The sequence below is a fragment of the Xenopus laevis genome, chromosome 7L, assembly GCF_017654675.1.
Source record: "Xenopus laevis strain J_2021 chromosome 7L, Xenopus_laevis_v10.1, whole genome shotgun sequence".
NCBI lineage: Eukaryota > Metazoa > Chordata > Amphibia > Anura > Pipidae > Xenopus > Xenopus laevis.
Genome location: NC_054383.1, coordinates 23,986,956 through 24,006,952, shown reverse-complemented (window position 1 = coordinate 24,006,952; position 19,997 = coordinate 23,986,956). Strand labels below are relative to the sequence as shown.

At 38.6% G+C, this 19,997-nt stretch overlaps 1 protein-coding gene across 3 annotated transcripts in view; it reads right to left on the bottom strand.

Moving 5' to 3' along the window:
* The window catches only part of LOC108704947 (polycomb group RING finger protein 6), a 42,508-nt gene extending 23,481 nt beyond the window's left edge, over window positions 1–19,027 (bottom strand). For 2 of the 3 annotated variants that reach the window (XM_018241695.2, XM_018241694.2), the window contains exons 1-7: window positions 18,778–19,024; window positions 13,823–13,922; window positions 12,229–12,325; window positions 11,216–11,271; window positions 9,820–9,879; window positions 8,508–8,616; window positions 1,518–1,545 (exon numbers count right to left, since the gene is read on the bottom strand). In XM_018241695.2, coding sequence (XP_018097184.1) covers window positions 1,518–1,545; window positions 8,508–8,616; window positions 9,820–9,879; window positions 11,216–11,271; window positions 12,229–12,325; window positions 13,823–13,922; window positions 18,778–18,957 — 630 coding nt within the window. In that variant the 5' untranslated portion in view covers window positions 18,958–19,024. Of the gene's footprint in view, window positions 1–1,517; window positions 1,546–8,507; window positions 8,617–9,819; window positions 9,880–11,215; window positions 11,272–12,228; window positions 12,326–13,822; window positions 13,923–18,777 lie in introns of all 3 variants that reach the window. The other variant, XM_041568673.1, reaches the window with a different exon arrangement.
* Between the last annotated feature and the right edge of the window lie 970 nt (window positions 19,028–19,997).

Sequence of the window (19,997 nt, the reverse complement as noted above, 5' to 3'; positions counted from 1 at the left end):
ATGACATGCACTACCACAATGGTAATATACATCATAAAATGCCCATGTGGACTTATATATTGCGGCAAAACCATCAGACAATTAAAAGAACGGATGGGGATGCACAGATCCAGTATCAGAGCTGCTTTAGACCCAAATTACGACAAAGGCAAACCTAAGGATAAGAAACAGGACATATCCCAACAACTGGTTGCGAGACATTGGGCTGAGGCCAAACATAGCCCATCATCATTCAGGTGTATGCCCATAGATCACATACCGGTTAGGCCCAGGGGTGGGGACTACAATAAAGCTTTATTACAGAAAGAAGCATTCTGGATATTTGAACTGAACTGTGTGGCCCCTCATGGGTTAAATGGACAATTGGTGTTGAATTGCTTTCTGTGACGAACATCTAAATTCTCACAATGTGGACCAATGTACAAGAAACGACAATCCAAGGCTTATTCTTTTTTATTGAAACATTGTATAAGCATATCTTTTTAAGCAACATTGTTTGTATGTCGTTTTTTAAGTTACTAAGTATACAATTTATATACATTTTTTCAGGTTGAAGACACTTTTGGCATCTAAATGAACTTTCTGCACTGCACGCTGATGCCACCTGGTGGTAGGAAATTGCACATATTGTATACAAGGTACACAGTACTATGGGTGATGCAAAAAAGAAAAAAAAATTTTTTGGATGTGGATGACGTCAGATATGGCGCCAAATTCAAATGGGGGTTGTTTGTATAAAAGCACAGTTATAATGTACATCATTTATCCTTGAAAAAGGCCCTAATGTGGGCCGAAAGGTCGGATTAATGTACTAAATAAACACTTTATTGGAAAGAAACATTGGTGTGCGGGTCTATATACTACTTCTGTATATATATATATATATATATACAAATTATTTAAAGATCTTGGCTAAATAGGTTTTTCTATGTAAAATTTAAACTTGTTCTTCTGGGCATTTTAGCAGTTTAAAATGTACTGTTAAGGGGATGGCACATGGGGTTACTCCAATTGTTTGTAGCAAAATAATAGGAACAGCCCCTCTACCAATAGTTGCCTGGACACTGCTTGTGTATTCAAGTATGGCAATTGTTGGTCAAAAAGCCTACAGCAAGTGTTTCTGATGAATAATTGCCTGACCTGTGACTGAACAAGCAAGGTGCAGGCAATTTCTATTTTAGTCAATAGAGAAGCAATGCTTTGCCCCCACCTGAGCTTAAAATGGTTTGGGTAGGCATTTAGTATATATCAAGAGCAAGCTTGGTTTATAGAGGGGAGCAACCTTATTTAACCCTGTAAAAAAGTATGCTGAACAGATGCAGTGTAATTTCCTAAAGAAAAAGCAAAATGTAATCCCCTGAATACTAGAAAAAAAAAAGCTAAATGTAGATTACAGCTGCCACCAAAACATTTATATTTAAAAATAGGGTTGGTTAAATGGAATGTTAATGTATCATGGAATATCTAAATGTCAAGATTTGACAGCGTTATATTAGCAAGGGGGGAATGCAAATTACCTTAAAGTTTCCAGTGCCTTTTTCAGCCCTGGAATAAATGAAATCCATTAAAATCAATCATTCAATCAAGAAACCACAAATAGACAAAGGCAGACTTAAGTAGATATTTCCAAAAGCAGACACTGAATAATTAAACAATATTGACTTCAGATTTAAAACTCATTTTATCTGTTTCCCTTTTAAAAACACAGGGCTTTTCATTAAAGGTCCCAACTTGCCTCCTAAACCCATTTCATTTTCATACATAATTCTGTGGTTTGCAACACACTCAAAAATCACTTGTCATATACAAAATGCTGCGGTGATCAGAGCCCAGCTCCAGATAAACAGGACTTGGCAATATTCCATGGAGTGTTGTAAAAAATGCAAGCAACCATCTGATTTAGTCTGCGACAATCTCCCGGAACTGCCTTCCCCTTGCCTTCCAACTGCTATAATGAGAAAACGCCAGCGCCAATACACTCGCGGCGATTCGATTTCCAAAGTCACCCGAAGATGCCCGTTTGGTAGCTCCTATAAGGCGCCCTAGTGCACCAGATGCTGGGTAAATGGGCAGAGAATTGCAGATTTGTAGCCCATAGTAATCTAGGACATGCATCAGCGGCTTTTGTAAATGATCCTTTATTACCCTTTACAATAAATTATTGTTTGACAACATGGCAAATAGGTGCAATTATAACCCAAGTGCAAATCATTTGCTACTGCCAGTAGCTTCCATTTAATATAACTTGCGAGTTTCACATGAATAACCTATGTTTATTTATCACTTAAAAGGATTAATTTGCAAACATTGATTAAAGGAGAAGGAAAGCTAGAATGCTATATTTATTCTGTAGAATGTTTTACCATACCCGAATAAAAAGCTCTTTTGTTTAGGATAGGAGCTGCAGTATTAACATGGTGTGACATCACTTCCTGCCTGAGTCTCTCCCTGCTCTGGGCTCAGATTACAGCAGAGAAAGGGGGGGGGGGGAGGAGCAAACTGAGCATGCTCTTGCCCAGGGCAATGAGGTTTAAGCTGAAGGCAGGAAGTCTGATACAGAAGCCCATGAGTACACAATAGATGGAAAGAAATGCAGTTTCTATTGACAGGGGACTCAGAGCAGCACTACTTTGGGGGTTTACTGGTATATTTAGATGGACCTTTCTAATAAGGCTTACTTAGTTTTAACCTTTCCTTCTCCTTTAAAATAGCTTTGGAATTCTGTTTGAGATGTGTAAGGTTAAAACAAACTTCCATCTATCTTTTGGCCAGCCTTTAAAATTATGTAATCTGTGTTGATATCCTGATGTAAAAATAAAAGGGACTTTGAAGCATAGCCCTTTTAATGATTAAATATGTGCTGTCCAACTGGCGGCCTGCGACCCCCCCCCCCCACTTGTGTGGCCCCCCCTCAAGGTGTTTAATCATGTGCTGGGGGGTGCAGTTATCCACAGGGGAGGATGAGGCATGTGGTATTAAGGGTATGTCTTAAAATGACTTACATTTTTTACACATGATTGATAAGTAATATTCCTGCAGTCAGCACCAACCATTTGGTTTTTTGGTGTGCTACTACTATTAATGTGGACATGGTCTTAAAAGTTCATGTGGTATCATGGGTGTGGTATAAAAACAGCACTGTCCACCATGTAGGATAGGCCCTCCGTACCACAGAAGTGAGACAGCACTGATTTAAACCATGAAGTTTACAAATCAGCCATGAAGTCTGTGGAATTGAAAGAGATTAGCTAAAAAGGCTGCTGAAGGCATGTCCCACCCAAAGAACTTGTACAGAGTACTTTGCTGCCCTCTTATGGAGATTTCATGAACAGCTCTACTTTTACTTACAAATGACAGATAAGTTGGCTACACATGCACAGCTCAGGCACATCAAATGACCTTTATTCAGGTCCATGATCACCATAGCAGAGGGAAATTAAAATTAATGGTGGTCCTACGCTTTTAAATATGGGCGTTGGTTTGGGCAATCTCTCTCTCTTAAAAGCCTTCACTGGCGGGGGGAGGATTCAGCCTTCAAATTGAAACCAATGCTCAACACACACTGAACACAGGTAATGTTATTATGCAGAGAAGTATCTCTTTTTAAAGTAAGCAAGTTAGGGACCGCCATATGGGGTTTACCTTGACGTGGTATGGTGGCTTTTTCAATTTTATGATCATAACTTTGGTAACTAAAAACCCCTGTTTTGTAAAAATATGCACTTGCATTTATATTGAATTATTTATGAGACAGGGGCTCAGGGAAGTGCATTGTAAGTAGCACTTCCATTATATTTGAATATATTTTGATTTAGCCTTGAGTGCTTCCACAATTCCCCTCTAATATTGTATATTGGCCTGAAGCTGTGGCATAGCTTTATGTGGTTTTTCAATAGCACCCCATACCCCCCCCCTTAAAATTAATGGTGGTCCTACGCTTTTAAATATGGGCGTTGGTTTGGGCAATCTCTCTCTCTTAAAAGCCTTCACTGGCGGGGGAGGATTCAGCCTTCAAATTGAAACCAATGCTCAACACACACTGAACACAGGTAATGTTATTATGCAGAGAAGTATCTCTTTTTAAAGTAAGCAAGTTAGGGACCGCCATATGGGGTTTACCTTGACGTGGTATGGTGGCTTTTTCAATTTTATGATCATAACTTTGGTAACTAAAAACCCCTGTTTTGTAAAAATATGCACTTGCATTTATATTGAATTATTTATGAGACAGGGGCTCAGGGAAGTGCATTGTAAGTAGCACTTCCATTATATTTGAATATATTTTGATTTAGCCTTGAGTGCTTCCACAATTCCCCTCTAATATTGTATATTGGCCTGAAGCTGTGGCATAGCTTTATGTGGTTTTTCAATAGCACCCCATACCCCCCCCTTAAAATTAATGGTGGTCCTACGCTTTTAAATATGGGCGTTGGTTTGGGCAATCTCTCTCTCTCTTAAAAGCCTTCACTGGCGGGGGAGGATTCAGCCTTCAAATTGAAACCAATGCTCAACACACACTGAACACAGGTAATGTTATTATGCAGAGAAGTATCTCTTTTTAAAGTAAGCAAGTTAGGGACCGCCATATGGGGTTTACCTTGACGTGGTATGGTGGCTTTTTCAATTTTATGATCATAACTTTGGTAACTAAAAACCCCTGTTTTGTAAAAATATGCACTTGCATTTATATTGAATTATTTATGAGACAGGGGCTCAGGGAAGTGCATTGTAAGTAGCACTTCCATTATATTTGAATATATTTTGATTTAGCCTTGAGTGCTTCCACAATTCCCCTCTAATGATTTAGCTATGTGCATCCCTTCAAAGTAATAAAAATGTTTAAAAAAAAATATGCCTCCAGTAAGGATTAATTATATCTTAGTTTGGATCAAGTACAAGGTTACTGTTTTATTATTGCAGAGAAAAAGGAAATTAAAAATAAATAAATAAATAATTGGATTATTTCGATAAAATGCAGTCTATGAGAGATGGCCTTCCCATAATTTGGAGCTTTCTAGATAATGGGGTTTTCGGATAACTGGCCCCATACCTGTACTGTAAAGAAAAAGGTTGAAAGAATCCAAATGAGAAAAAAAAAACAAAAACCACTCAATCTTCAGTTTTGGAAAATTTTTGTTCAGTTACAAATGTAAAAAAAACCTCAAAAGTTCAACTCAAAGAAAGATTTTACAACAGGAAAAGGACAGCTCCCGTTAACTTCTACATGACCATGCCAGCTCTTACATACTAAAGTTTTGCATTAAGAGTTTTTCATGGTTTTTCATGTTTTATCAAATTTTTCATGGTTTAGAGACCAAATTTTGGTCAGTGCTGTAATGTTATGCACATTACATTCGTAGTACACGGTGTGAGCGCACAACCTCGCTTTCCCTTTTCAGTGGCCTGGTGCACAATCCTCTGGGGAGACGGCACTCCCACGATTTCCAATGTAAAGCAGAACAAGGAGAGATCGGCACACAGGAACAATTGCAACATGGGGTAAACCCCTAGGTGTTTATTGTGTCATAGTTTGCACAACGTTTCGGGGGCACGCCCCTTCGTCAGGTACCTACACTATGCACTTTGGCAAAAATAATATAAATGCAAGTTATACACTAAATGGCAGTGTGTTGGGAGTTTCCTTAAATGAGAAGGATCTAGGGGTTTTTGTAGATAACACGTTGTCTAATTCTGGGCAGTGTCATTCTGTGGCTACTAAAGCAAATAAAGTTCTGTCTTGCAAAAAAAAGGCATTAACTCAAGGGATGAAAACAAAATTATGCCTCTTTATAGGTCCCTGGTGAGGCCTCATCTGGAGTATGCAGTGCAGTTTTGGACTCCAGTCCTTAAGAGGGATATAAATGAGCAGGAGAGAGTGCAGAGACTAAGTGCAACTAAACTGGTTAGAAGGATGGAAGACAAATTATGAGGAGAAACTGTCACGGTTGGGGTTGTTTTCTCTGGAAAAAAGGCGCTTGCGAGGGGACATGATTACACTTTACAAGTACATTAGAGGACATTATAGACAAATGGCAGGGGACTTTTTACCCATAAAGTGGATCACCGTACCAGAGGCCACCCCTTTAGACTAGAAGAAAAGAACTTTCATTTGAAGCCACGTAGAGGGTTCTTCATAGTGAGGACAGTGAGGTTGTGGAATACACTGCCGGGTGATGTTGTGATGCTGATTCAGTTAATGCCTTTAAGAATGGCTTGGATGATTTTTTGGACAGACATAATATCAAAGGCTATTGTGATACTAAGCTCTATAGTAAGTATAGATATGGGTATATACAATTTTTGTGAAAGTATGGAGGGGTGTGTGTGTATGGATGCTGGGTTTTCATTTGGAGTGGTTGAACTTGGACTGTTTTTTTTCAATCCAATTTAACTATGTAACTATATGTACACCATGCATGTTGTTATGGCCTCTCTTTTGCTTTGTATATATAAGGGATTGCACTTCTTATGCTCAGAGTAAAATGTAGTAAGTTTATGGTTTGGCCGAACCACAGGGACAAGCGTGCAAGCAAAGTAAGTATCACAATTAAATAGGACACGATAACTGAGAAAGAAAAAGGTAAGCACATCACAAAAAACTAACCTCCATGACTACCTATACTTTGCTGTATCCATTATATTTATATAGTGTTGACTTCTATATGGTTAACAAGAAGAAATGCATTAGAAGTGGCATGGAGGAGCACACTTCATGCTTATGGAATCCTGTCAGCGCTGTTTTTTTATTTCTAGTTGTTTGGTGGTTGCCGGTAAGTGGCTATACACCCTATTGGACTGTGTGTGTGTGTGTGTGGATGCGTGTGTGCGCACAGTCATATGAAAAAGTTTGGGAACCCATCTTAATTCTTTGGAGTTTTGTTTATCATTGGCTGAGCTTTCAAAGTAGCAACTTCATGGAAACAGTAGTATTTCAGCAGTGACACCGTTTATTGGATTAAAAGGAAATAATGAATATGCATCATAACAAAAGTAGACGGGTGCATAAATTCAGACACCCCAACAGAGATATTACATCAATACTTAGTTGAGCCCTTTTTTTTGCAAATGTAACAGCATATAGACGCCTTCCATAGCCTTTGATGAGTGTCTGGATTCTGGAAGGCGGTATTTTTGACCATTCGTCCATACAAAATCTCTCAGTTCAGTTAAATTTGATGGCTGCCGAGCATGGACAGCCTGCTTCAAATGATAGATTTTTGATGATATTCACGTCGGGGGACTGTGACGGCCATTCCAGAATATTGTACTTCTCCCTCTGCATAAATGCCTTTGTAGATTTTGAAGTGTGTTTAGGGTCATTGTCTTGTTGGAATATCCAACCCCTGCTTAACTTCAACTTTGTGACTGATGCTTGAACATTATCCTGAAGAATTTGTTGATATCGGGTTGAATTCATCCGACCCCAGTCCCTGAACTCGCCACACAGCCCCACAGCATGATGGAACCTCCACCAAATTCGACAGAAGGTAGCAGGTGTTTTTCTTGGAAAGCGGTGTTCTCCTTCAGCTATGCAAAGCGCTTTTTGTTATGACAAAATAACTGAATTTTTGTCTCATCAGTCCAAAGCATTTTGTTCAAAAATGACTGTGGCATTTGCATACAAGTGACTGTTTGAGGCGTGAGTGCAGAAAGGGCTTCTTTCTCATCACCCTGCCATACAGATGTTCTTTGTGCAAATTGTGCTGAATTGTAGAACGATGTACAGATACACCATCTGCAGCAAGATGTTCTTTCAGGTCTTTGGAGGTGATCTTTGGGTTGTCTGTAACCATTCTCACAATCCTCCGCATATACCTGTCCTGTATTTTTCTTGGCCTCCCAGACCTGAGTTTTATAGCAATTGTGCCTGTGGCCTTCCATTTCCTGATTACATTGCAAACAGTTGAAACTGCCAGTTTAAACCTCAGAGATAGCTTTTTGTAGCCTTCCCCTAAACCATGATACTGAACAATTTTTGTCTTCAGATCTTTTGAGTTGATTTGAGGATCCCTTGCTGTCACTCTTCAGGAGAGTCAAACAGAAGCACAACTAGCAATTGTCCACCATAAATACCTATTGTCATGATTGGACACACCTGCCTATGAAGTTCAAGGCTTAATGACCCAATTCGACCAATTTGGTGTTGCCAGTAATCAGTAAGAATACTGATAAAAATCTTTGTTTAGAAAACACCCCAGTACTCAGATGTTTCTGAGAAATTAAAGAGATAACACTGTCATCTTTTTTGTTGAAAGTGGAGTAAATTATTATGCAGGTTAAGAGGAGTTATACACATTGCCAGCTTTTTTGGGAGGGCAGAAAATGAATTTATAAATCATACCATGCACAGGTCCCCAGTGGTCTAGCTATAAAGGCTGAACAACTGAATTTGTTCAATTTGTCAATTCAAAGTGGCAACACATCCACTATGAAAAAGGTAGAATGCAAAAAAAGCAGCTGAATGATATATCATAATTAATGTATGTAACAATTTTTTTAATTCTTACCCCATAAATTCCAGGAGCAACGATACATCCAGCTCTGGAGGGATCCGGAAAACTGGTCCTAACATCTTTTTCGGTTTTGCACGAGAACTAGGAATAGGCTGTGGAATATCTGTAAAAGAGAAAAATCAATGTAAGCCTGAAACCAAACAGTATTTAGTAAGGCAAATGTCTGCTGTTCATTTTAACTCATAAAGGAGAAAAAAGGCTGAGTTAACTTGGGGGTGACAAAAGTTAGGCACCCCCAAGTGATTGTATTTACTTACCTGAAACCCGGCCCAGTGCTCCATTCAGGATAAAATTGCACCGACACGGGTTTCTTCCAGCGAGCACAATGGATCTATAGTCTTCCTGCTCCTTCTTTCTTCTTGCAGCTGCACATGCACAGTAGAGCAAAAACCCAAACAATGCATCTTCCCCGGGAAATTTGAAGAAAGAAGAAGCAGGAAGAGGATTGCTCCGTGGTGCTCTCTGGAATAACCCTGGGCTGGGGCAGTTTTCTGCAGATAGGAGCACCGGCCCGGTGTGAATACAATCACTTGGGGGTGACTAATATCTGGAACCACCAAGTGGGATAAGACTTTCCTTCTCTTTTAACCCTGAATTATGATAGGCAGCAAAAATCGTTTCATATTGATTGATTGCAAATCAGAGCAAGCCACAACAATCACTGCTGAAGTCAGCTTTACATTGGCAGATCTCCGTTTGACCAAATTGCAGCACAAACCTTGATTTGGGAACCACTGGCTAAGTATATATCAAATTCAGGAGGTGATGTGACAGAAGAGTAAAAATGGGGGGGGTAGAGTAAAGTCTTATAGAGGCATTATTTTCCCTTTAAATACAAAAAGTCAAAATCCCTGCATACCGATGTTATGATCGATATGATAATATGATCAACGACTAATACGGGCGTGTTCGTTTTCCACTGATTGCGACCACACCAGAAATGTTATTATAAAGCCTCCCTCCTTGGTTAAACAAACATTTTAATAAGATGGGTAAAAGGGGGACAAGGAAAGGCATAGAAACGGATATATTGCTTTCAACTATGCGCCTATAACCCCCCCCCCCCACCAACACTAGATCAAATTTAGCGAATTGTAGTAGGAACAGAATACATTTGGTTAAATATGCAGGATTTTATTCCTTGCCATTCTGGATCTTCTTACATCTTTGCCCTCCTCTCACATGTTCTACACACATTTACAAGTCTAAACCCCAGTGATGTCAACTCTGGCAGCCTGGAAAGCAGTACTTTGATTTTTGTCAGTTGTTTTAGCAAATGGCAGGCGACTATTGTGCGCATACTTACTAGGCTTTGGTACGTCTAGGCCTCGTTCTTTATAAAATGCATGCATCTGTGTTTTTTCTCCTAAAAGAAAGATCACAAAGTGTAGTTAAATTAGATATCATATATCAAATTGATGATACTGTTAGTATTTGCTATTAGGGCTGCACAGAATCCACTAAATGGGATTCCGCCTAATCCTTTGTGAAAGATTTGGCTGACTACCGATCCGAACCCCAATTTGTATATGCAAAACATTTACATATGCAAATTAGGGACAGGAAAGAAATTTACCTAATTTAGATATGTAAATTAGGATTCGGTTCGGCCAGGCACTAGGATTTGGTGGAATCCTGGCTGAATCCCGAACCAAATTCTGGATTCGGTGCATCCCTTGCTATGGTGAGGTTACAGATATATATATATATATATATATATCTATATATATATATCTATATATATATATATCTATATCTATATATATATATATCTATATCTATATATATATATATCTATATCTATATATATATCTATATCTATATATATATATATCTATATCTATATATATATATATCTATATCTATATATATATATATCTATATATATATATATATATATATCTATATATATATATATATATCTAATATATATATATATATATATCTAATATATATATATATATCATATATATATATATATAGATATATATATATTAGATATATATATATATATATATATAGATATATATATATATATAGATATATATATATATAGATATATAGATATATATATATATATATATATATATATATATATAAGATATATATATATATATATATATATATATATATATATATAAGATATAGATATATATATATATATAGATATATATATATATATATATATAGATATATATATATATAGATATATAGATATATAGATATATATATATATAGATATATAGATATATATATATATAGATATATAGATATATATATATATATAGATATATATATATATATATATCTCAATAGCAAGGATTTATCAAAAAATGCACTTGAATCTTAATCCATATCTCAAAAATAATTTCATACAATTTCTAGTTTGACTACTGTACAAACCAGGGGAAGTCAAGATTTTACAGCAGGTTCGGCCATACTGTTAATTATCATACAAGTCTTAAAAACAAATAAGTTTATTTACAATTATATATTAAACAATGTGGGCAAGGACTTCCTTTCTAGTGTGTCCCTTACCACAAGGCAATTAATCTATGTATATTCAAATTTACGCAATTCTAAGGTTTGTTTCCCAGAATGTACTTTTCTATATTGTAAAATTGTACAGCGTTGTGTATCCTAGTAGTGTTTAAAAAATAAAGCTATACATATATATAACACACAAAACAGCAGATACTTACTTTGTTCCAAATTGACTACTAATTTGAAGACAATGTCTTGGAGTTGTCTGTCCAACCTACAAACACCAACAAAGGAATCCTTACAGTGGAAACGCAGAGGTGAATCATATTGTAGAAGAAATGGATCCATGGCAAAGACATGGAAGTGATCATTTTGGTTACAGAGAACTAGGGATGCACCGAATCCACTATTTTGGATTCGGCCGAATACCGAACCGAATCCGGGAAGGGGAATTTTTTTTTTTTTTTTTTTTTTACTTCCTTGTTTTCTGACAAAAAGTCACGCTATTTCCCTCCCCACCACTAATTTGGATAATCCGAACCCTGCTGAAAAAGGCAGAATCCTGGCCGAATCGCGAACCGAATCCTGGATTCGGTGCATCCCTACAGAGAACACCACAGCTTCATTGTGATCAGTTTGAAAAATTTGCTAAAATGTTCTGAAAGCTTGCTATGATTATCTTACTCATAAAGGTATCACCTTTGTACCATCTGTTTGTTATTTTTCTTGATATATTTAATACTGTTGTGACTGGCGTTCTTAGAAGGACATGCCTTGTATTTGCATTTCAGATAAAAATACCCAAAATGAGTAAAATGTACAGGTTAAAATAAAATAAAAATCCACATTACACACTTTTACAGCAGTTAGAAATGAATCACAGTACCCAAATACTTTCCTGACTAAGGAAAAAATATCATGACAAATTCTTTTAGCAGTTAAAGAACATTCATTCTGTTCTATGGAGTGTATGAGATCAGTGACAGTGATGAGCTCTAATACCCCTCCACAAGGTTTAGCCCCAAGAAATAAATGAACACTGTTTTAAAATGAACACAGTGCAGGTGGGGGAAGAGGAATTTGGAAAAGCCTGGTAAATCTTGACAGGAACAGTCTTTTTTTAACCGAGTAGTAACCATCATTAGTACGCTGTAAAAATACAGTTCATCCTTAAATTTGACCAAATGTATTTTATCTCTCCATATACGGAGACTTACAAATGAACACTTACCTGATATTGTAAAGTGGTTGCGTCTGATGAACGACAATGTTGCACTTTGGACATCTGTTGGTGTAGTAAAAATGTTTTACTATACAACTCTTGCAAACTGGGAAAGAAAAAAAATTTACACAGGTAAGCAAAAAGGAAATAATTGAAACATTATCAGTTAAAACAGATTCCATAAAAAAACCCTATATGACTATATACATTATATGATTTATTATCCAGAATGCTTGGGACCTGGAATTTTCTGGATAAGAGACCATTCTATAACTTAAAGGGGTTGTTCACCTTCCAAACACTTTTTCATTTGAGTTGTTTTCGGATTGTTCTCTGGACTTTTTTCAATTACTTGCTGTTTTTTAGTTTTTACCTTTTTTCCACAATGTAAGTTTAAAGGGATTGTTCGCCTTCAAACAACTAGTTGCTTTCCGATAGATCACCAGAAATAACGACTTTCTAAACTAAGGGGGCGATTCACTAAGGGTCGAATATCGAGGGTTAAATAAACCTCGATATTCGACTAGGAACTAAAATCCTTCGACTTCGAATATCGAAGTCGAAGGATTTAGCGCAGATAGTTATAATAAGAATAGGATAATTCCTTCGTTCGAACGATTAAATCCTTCGAATCGAACGATTTGAAGGATTTAAATCCAACGATCGCAGGAATATCCTTCGATCAAAAAAAGTTAGCCAAGCCTATGGGGACCTTCCCCATAGGCTAACATTGACTTCAGTAGCTTTTAGATGGCGAACTAGGGGGTCGAAGTTTTTTTTAAAGAGACAGTACTTCGACTATCGAATGGTCGAATAGTCGAACGATTTTTACTTTGAATCCTTCGATAGTCGTAGTTGAAGGTTGAAGTAGCCCATTCGATGGTCGAAGTAGCCCAAAAAAATTTCGAAATTCGAAGTTTTTTAACTTCGAATCTTTCACTCGAAGTTAGTGAATCGGCCCCTAAATGTTGCAAAACAGTTTCGAGTCTGCACCTGAATTACTGAGCTACCAGACAAACACCAGACACACGAACATTAAACTTAGATTTTGGAAAAACAGTAGAAAATAAATAAATAATGGAAAGTAACTGAAAAAAAGTCTATTTCTGGGGAACAATCTGAAAACAACTGAACTGAAAAAAAGGTGAAAAACCCCTTTAAAGCTGAATGTTCGTGTTTTAGTCTGGCAGTTTAGTAATTCGGGTGCAGACTCTAAACGGTTACAATTTAACAACATTTACCGTAGTTGAGAATTTCTTAAGAGAAATGCTCGTCCAGCACATCACTACTCCACACCAATATTACTGCTAAAAATACAATTGTACATGATAGAGTGAATTATGTAAAAGGTGTAATTCAGCAAATAAAAAGGAATCCATAAAAATCATGACAGAATCCCGTACATGCACAGATTTCGTACGAAACAAAGTATTTTTTCACACCCGGGAAAAACAGTAATTTCATCGGGATCTATATTAAACTGCACTGAATTTGCACAGAAGAAAGTTGTGTGCTTTTTAGGAGGCGATACGTTCTCTGATGGGGGGTGTACAGATACCCTTAACGTATTTACGTATATAAATAGATGAATGTTTGCACTCACATGTATGAAGGCATTCAGTGATAGTTGTGGCGTCTATTAAATACCCTTTGCAGATTGAGCACAGAATGTAGGGATTTAGGTCAGTCAGGTTAATCATGTGCTGGAAATAAAAGATATGAATCAAACATTACACATGTACTGAATACAGAGCACAATCATGATCGCTGAAACAGTACTGTCCTACAATCTGGCAGAAAAAATACCTGTTTGCAAGATATTTAAGTAGCAACATTTTGCTCTTCTTTTCCTTATTAACACACTGGTGGGGACAAGCCTACATTTTTGTACTGAAATAATAAAGTAAATTACTATTGGTGTATGCCATGCATGGACCAGCACATACTGGTTTATGTTTATTTTGTAGTTGTATGTTTTTTTTCCCCCCACGTCCTGGTTGCATTGGCCCTGCGGATATAGATTACTTGTTATTATACAACAGGGGTCCCCAACCTTATTTACCTGGGAGCCACATTTAGATGTTGGGGAGCAACAAAGCATGAGAAATGTTCCTGGGTGGTGAAAATAAGGGCTGTGATTGGCAAATTGGTAGCCCCATGTGGGCTGGCTGCCTACAGGAGGTGCTATTTAGCGGTACACCTGGCTTTTATGCAAAAAAAAAAAACTTGCTCCAAAGCAGGAATTAAAAAATAAGCACCTGCTTTGAGGCCACTGGGAGCAACATCCAAGGCAATGGTGACTACTGCTATAGAACATGACTCTATGTTGCCTTAGAGTTGCCAACTGTTCGGTTTTCACCCAGACAGCCCGGTTTTTGGAAGGGTTGTCTTGGTGAAAACTGCCTGTCCAGATTTTCAAATTAGAAAATCCATTCAGGGCATGGCTGTCAGCCAATCGCAAATCGTCTCATCATCAACCCCATCCCCGAAGTCATCTGCCCCACCCCCTGCACAGAATCACCTATTGAAAAGGTGGCAACCCTATGGTGCCTTGTTACATAAGATTTACCTAAGCAAGGTATAGGTTTACCTACTGCAACTACCTTGTAAACCTAGGGATGCACTCCCGAGTGATTATCACCCGACAACCCGGGATGTTGTTCCTGTTCACTTAAGACTGCACCGGCCTGGGATATTGCTGAGGAGCTCATTCTCTGCAATCTACTTCTGCAATCCTCTTCCACGTCTTTCCTTTGGGCCGGGGCAGGTCATGTGAAGCAGTGTGAAAAAGCCACCTTTTTGCATCTAAGTTCAGCTTTCCACCATACGCCTATCTGGACCAGACCAGATATGAAACGAGCTGAAGAAGATGGCAACATCTAATCAAACAACTCAGGCCGGTGCTGTTTTTAGCAAACAGGAGTATTAGGCAAGTGATTATAATTACCTGGGGGGTGCCTAGCATTTTGGCACCTATTGTACGCACTGTATATTATGCTTGGGTGTCCCTATTTTTTTGCTTTTACTGCTACATCTATAATACAGTGGTGATTGGGGAACCTTGTGGCTCCCTCAGTGGTGCAAATAATTTGCTAAAGTATACGGACGCTTGGTGGCTTTGAGACCACAACTTCGTTTTACGTTTTAGTTAACTGCATTTTCTGATGTTTTTTCATGCTTGTCCCTAGCAAATTGCTTCATTTATATCTTTAAAAATAAAGCTTCATTTAGGAAATAAAGCACCTTGAATATTCCCCTTGTATCTTGCAATCGCAGGCACATCAGGAACGTCTCATTTTTACCTTACATCACACACACTGTGCATGCGTGCCTAGCCGGGTCCTAACAAAATGCCACAAGAGTGGCACAGCTTTGGAAAAATTGTAAATGCACAACACAGAAACACTGTTTGGTCGACCAAACAAATGACTCCTCTACTTATTTCCTTTAAATAGGTGACAATTAAATAAATGTCCTTATGACATTTCCCTTATGTTACATATTTTTCCATAGTCCCCTTAAAAATGTAAAATGGGAGTTCTACTGTAGACTGAAAAATAAACATTGTGATAGTAGTTACCGGTCAAGTCTGTTGAGCTGCTGGGGACTCACAGGAGTATAATGGTGCAGCGGGGGGGGGGACATCATACTATGTTAAATACTATGAGTGGTGTGCTCTAGTGGAAGTCAAATAGCTCAGATGTGCTGGTAAGATTATTGGGCTAAACAGAATGAAAGCAGACCTGGATATGTGGGGAAGACACAAAGGCCCGGGCCCAGGGAAGCACAATTTCAGGGGCAGCATGCCTCCAAGCCACATCTACTGAATAATTTATACTGGGCGTGCAGCAAATTTTTCACAGTTACTTATATCTCCCACATGCAAAGTACTCCGTGCCAATGGAGTCATGGAAATTGCGTACACATGCACATTCAAGAGGGATGGCAGGGGAGCGGAGACACAAGGGTCGGCCTAGGGGCGCCGGAAATACAGATCCTGTCCTGAGTGAACGTTCCTTCTGCTTTAGAGGCCTACACTAGATTTCAGTTTAAAAAAAAAAAAAAAAAAAAAAAGGAAATTTGCCTTTTAAAAGTTACCAGAGGCAGCTCACCTTGCCTCATGGTAGGACCAGCCCTGATTCCAGGTGATCAACATTACAGGTGATGTTGCTCATAGCAACCAACCAGATCTTTGCTTTTGTTTTCTATCTGTTGAAATCTAATTGCTGATCAGGGCAACATCGCCAGAAATGCTTAACTCCACTTTTTACACACCATATTTTTTTTTTAAAGCGGACCAGTCACATAAAAAGCTGCATAATGAAAGTGCTCTGCAAATTAAACATGGAACACAAATATTTGTTTCGCTGCCAATCAAATATTATGCGCCTCGTCTCTATGCCTAAGGCCTAGAGGTGGGGCAGTAAATTACTTTCACTTTCCATTCAGCACTGGAAAGTATCACTGCACTTCTCACATTGCCCCTTCCCTCTTCAGGTTCTATAATTATGCAGGGCCAAGGTTGGCGGTTTTCCAGCCAAATTGGGACTACTAATTTAAAGCCCAGGCTGGTTTTTGAAAGTACAAAATAGCAAAGGTATGGATTTGGGCTACTTTTTGTTCCTTTGAAAAAAATGTTTTTTCTTGCTTTAATGTGCCAAGTCTGTGTCTCCCAATGCATGTTGGGTAATGTTTTTGTTTAACAATTTGCCAAGTTTAATGTAAATAGGGATGCACCGAATCCAGGATTCGGCCTTTTTCAGCAGGATTCGGATTTGGCCAAATCCTTCTGCCCGGCCGAACCGAATCCTAATTTGCATATGCAAATTAGGGGTGGAGAGGGAAATTGCGTGACTTTTTGTCATAAAACAAGGAAGTAAAAAATGTTTTCCCTTTCCCACCCCTAAATTGCACATGAAAATTAGGATTTGGTTCCGTATTCGGTCTAATTTTTCTTGAAGGATTCGTGGGGTTCAGCTGAATCCAAAATAGTGGATTTGGTGCATCCCTAAATGTAAGACTACAATACCCAGCATGCAATGGGACTGACTTGTGTAGAAGTCGGGAGTTAACAGATTTTGGGCTCTGTACCCCAGTCTCCCGTCGCTCTTAAGCATTCTCGCATTCGCCGGTGAATTTCCTCCGTTTCAGAAAATTGTGGGGCAAAAATCTGCTGGCCAACAGAATGTCTAGAGGTTGACCTATTTTACCAACATTTATGGAAATTGTATGTGTATTAATAACTCCTGGGCCCCACTCTGTGGAACAGATTCACCGTCACCAGGGTCATAACTTCATGGCATATTTTGCTTCATGGAAAAATTTGCAAAACAGTGAAAATTTGAAAAAGGCTTATTTTCACATTAAGGGCCCGATTCACTATGGGTCGAATATCGAGGGTTAATTAACCCTCGATATTCGACTAGGTACTAAAATCCTTCGAATATCGAAGTCGAAGGATTTAGCGCAAATAGTACGATCGAACGATTATTCCTTTGATCGAACGATTAAATCCTTCGAATCGAACGATTCGAAGGATTTAAATCCAACGATCAAAGGAATATCCTTCGATCAAAAAAAGTTAGCCAAGCCTATGGGGACCTTCCCCATAGGCTAACATTGACTTCGGTAGCTTTTAGATGGCGAACTAGGGGGTCGAAGTTTTTTTTAAAGAGACAGTACTTCAACTATCGAATTGTCGAATAGTCAAACGATTTTTACTTCGAATCCTTCACTCGAAGTTAGTGAATCGGTCCCTTATTCTTTTTTTTTAGACTTTTTTTTCACTGCACATATTGTGCTATTTTTGGGCTACTTTTGAAGTGCCTCATAGCTAGTTTTGGGCTGTTTTTTAGCCTACTTTGGCTGGTTTTGACAATTTGACCTGGCAACCCTGTGTAGGGCACTGTGCGTGAGCATTAGGTCCCCCATTCAGGTGTTTTTGGGGTGAAACACAATTTATCTTAATAACAGTGTCTACAAAATGGCTACTGCCTGCTTGCCGTGATTGTGTAATTCCAAGACTGAAGGAATCCAAATGCAAATAATAAATGTAGTGTAAGTGAAGTTTTTTTGTTCAACTAACATGATAGAAAATAATTTGGAATTATTTTTCAGGGTGACGGGTTCCCTTTAAAGGGGTCCCCCCCTCCCACCGCAAAAGTCTTTATTTGTAATTCTAAACAATACACAAGAAACATTTTCGTGTAGTTTTGGAAAGTGAATTGTAAATGCGACTGCTACTCCCTCTGAGATCTGACTTCTAAACCAATTGGAAGGCAAAGTGCAGAGACAGAGACAGACAGATACTCTTCTGAACAGAATGAGCATTTACAAATAACTAAAAAAAACACTGGAAATCTTTAATTTGTGGATACTGGAGTAATAACATTATGCAAAAATAAGTGTTGTTGTTTGGAGCTGCCCTTTAAGCAATGGATAGAGTGCAGCCACAGGTAGGAAGTCTGCAGTGCATAGGAAAAGGCTTCCCCTGTGTCCATCGTATTATCATAAGTCTCTAGTAGCACAACAAGTCGCTACTAACATAACTACTCTCACCTCCTCGGCCTCGCCCCCACTGAGCTGCTCCACTATCCCTTCGTCATCCTCACTGGACATCCCATCGTTTTCCCCAAACGACGAGCGAGTGGCCTCAGGGGCAGACACGACCGAAGGGGTTGCAGCGACTTCCATCTCCTCCTCTTCGGAACGAGCCGAGTTCCCAATCGCATTATCCATTCAGCGCTCACACTTCCCAAACAGGGAACACGGCAGCGCGGGAGTTCTGTTCCGTCATACGTGTATCGCGCATGCGTCGCGCTCGGCATTCTGGGAAGTGTAGTTCTCTTAAGTTTGTCACACGAGCTGGAGCAATGAAATTGTTTTTTAGTTTTCAAAGGATATACTCTGATAGAAGTTCTAAATAATATGGTCTCCGTGTACGTTTTGTGGAAACATTGTATAGCTATACAAAATATTATTTGGAAATGAAAGTTGTTTTTGCAAGTGCATACTTCAAGGTGGGAAGCTAAAATAAAACAAAAAAACAATAGATTGCTGCTGGGTGTTCTGAGGATCCCATGGTTCGGGTTGCCACCTTTTCTGGAAAAAAATACAGGCCTATAATATCTTTTTTCCCTATTAATAGGGTTGCCACCTGGCTGGTATTTTACCGGCCTGACCGGTAAAAATTTTGGTTGATCCCAATGTTATTACTATGGAAAATGATAAATGTATAGGAAGGCCGGTATTTATTTACGGAAAAGGTGGCAACCCTATATAATAACATTGGGTTCAACCATCATTTTTACTGGCGATGCCGGTAAAATACTGGCCGGTGGCAACCTAGTTGCCACTTGGCCAGTATTTTACCAGCCTGGCTGCTAAAAATGATGCTTGATGCCAATAATTTATAGGGAAAAACCATAAAAATATAGGAAGGCCGGTATTTTTTTCCATAAAAGGTGGCAACCCTACCTATTGTAAACCCAGGACCTCTTAATAACATGCAGTTATTTTGAGGGGATATGTATATTGGTTCCAACTGTATTATCTTCTTTCTTTTTTTTTTTATAACAACTAGACTGGTGGAAAATCCAGCAAAGCAACCAAGCCCACTGTGACTGAAATATTTGTGTTTATATAGTGCAGACAACGTGACTGGCTGATGTCACGGGGCATACCATTACGTTCAGCTGGGGGGCATTCCTGTGGCAGAAGATCTCCTCTATCTTTGCGGCAGAGCCACCAGACATTGGGGGGCAGATTTATCAAGGGTC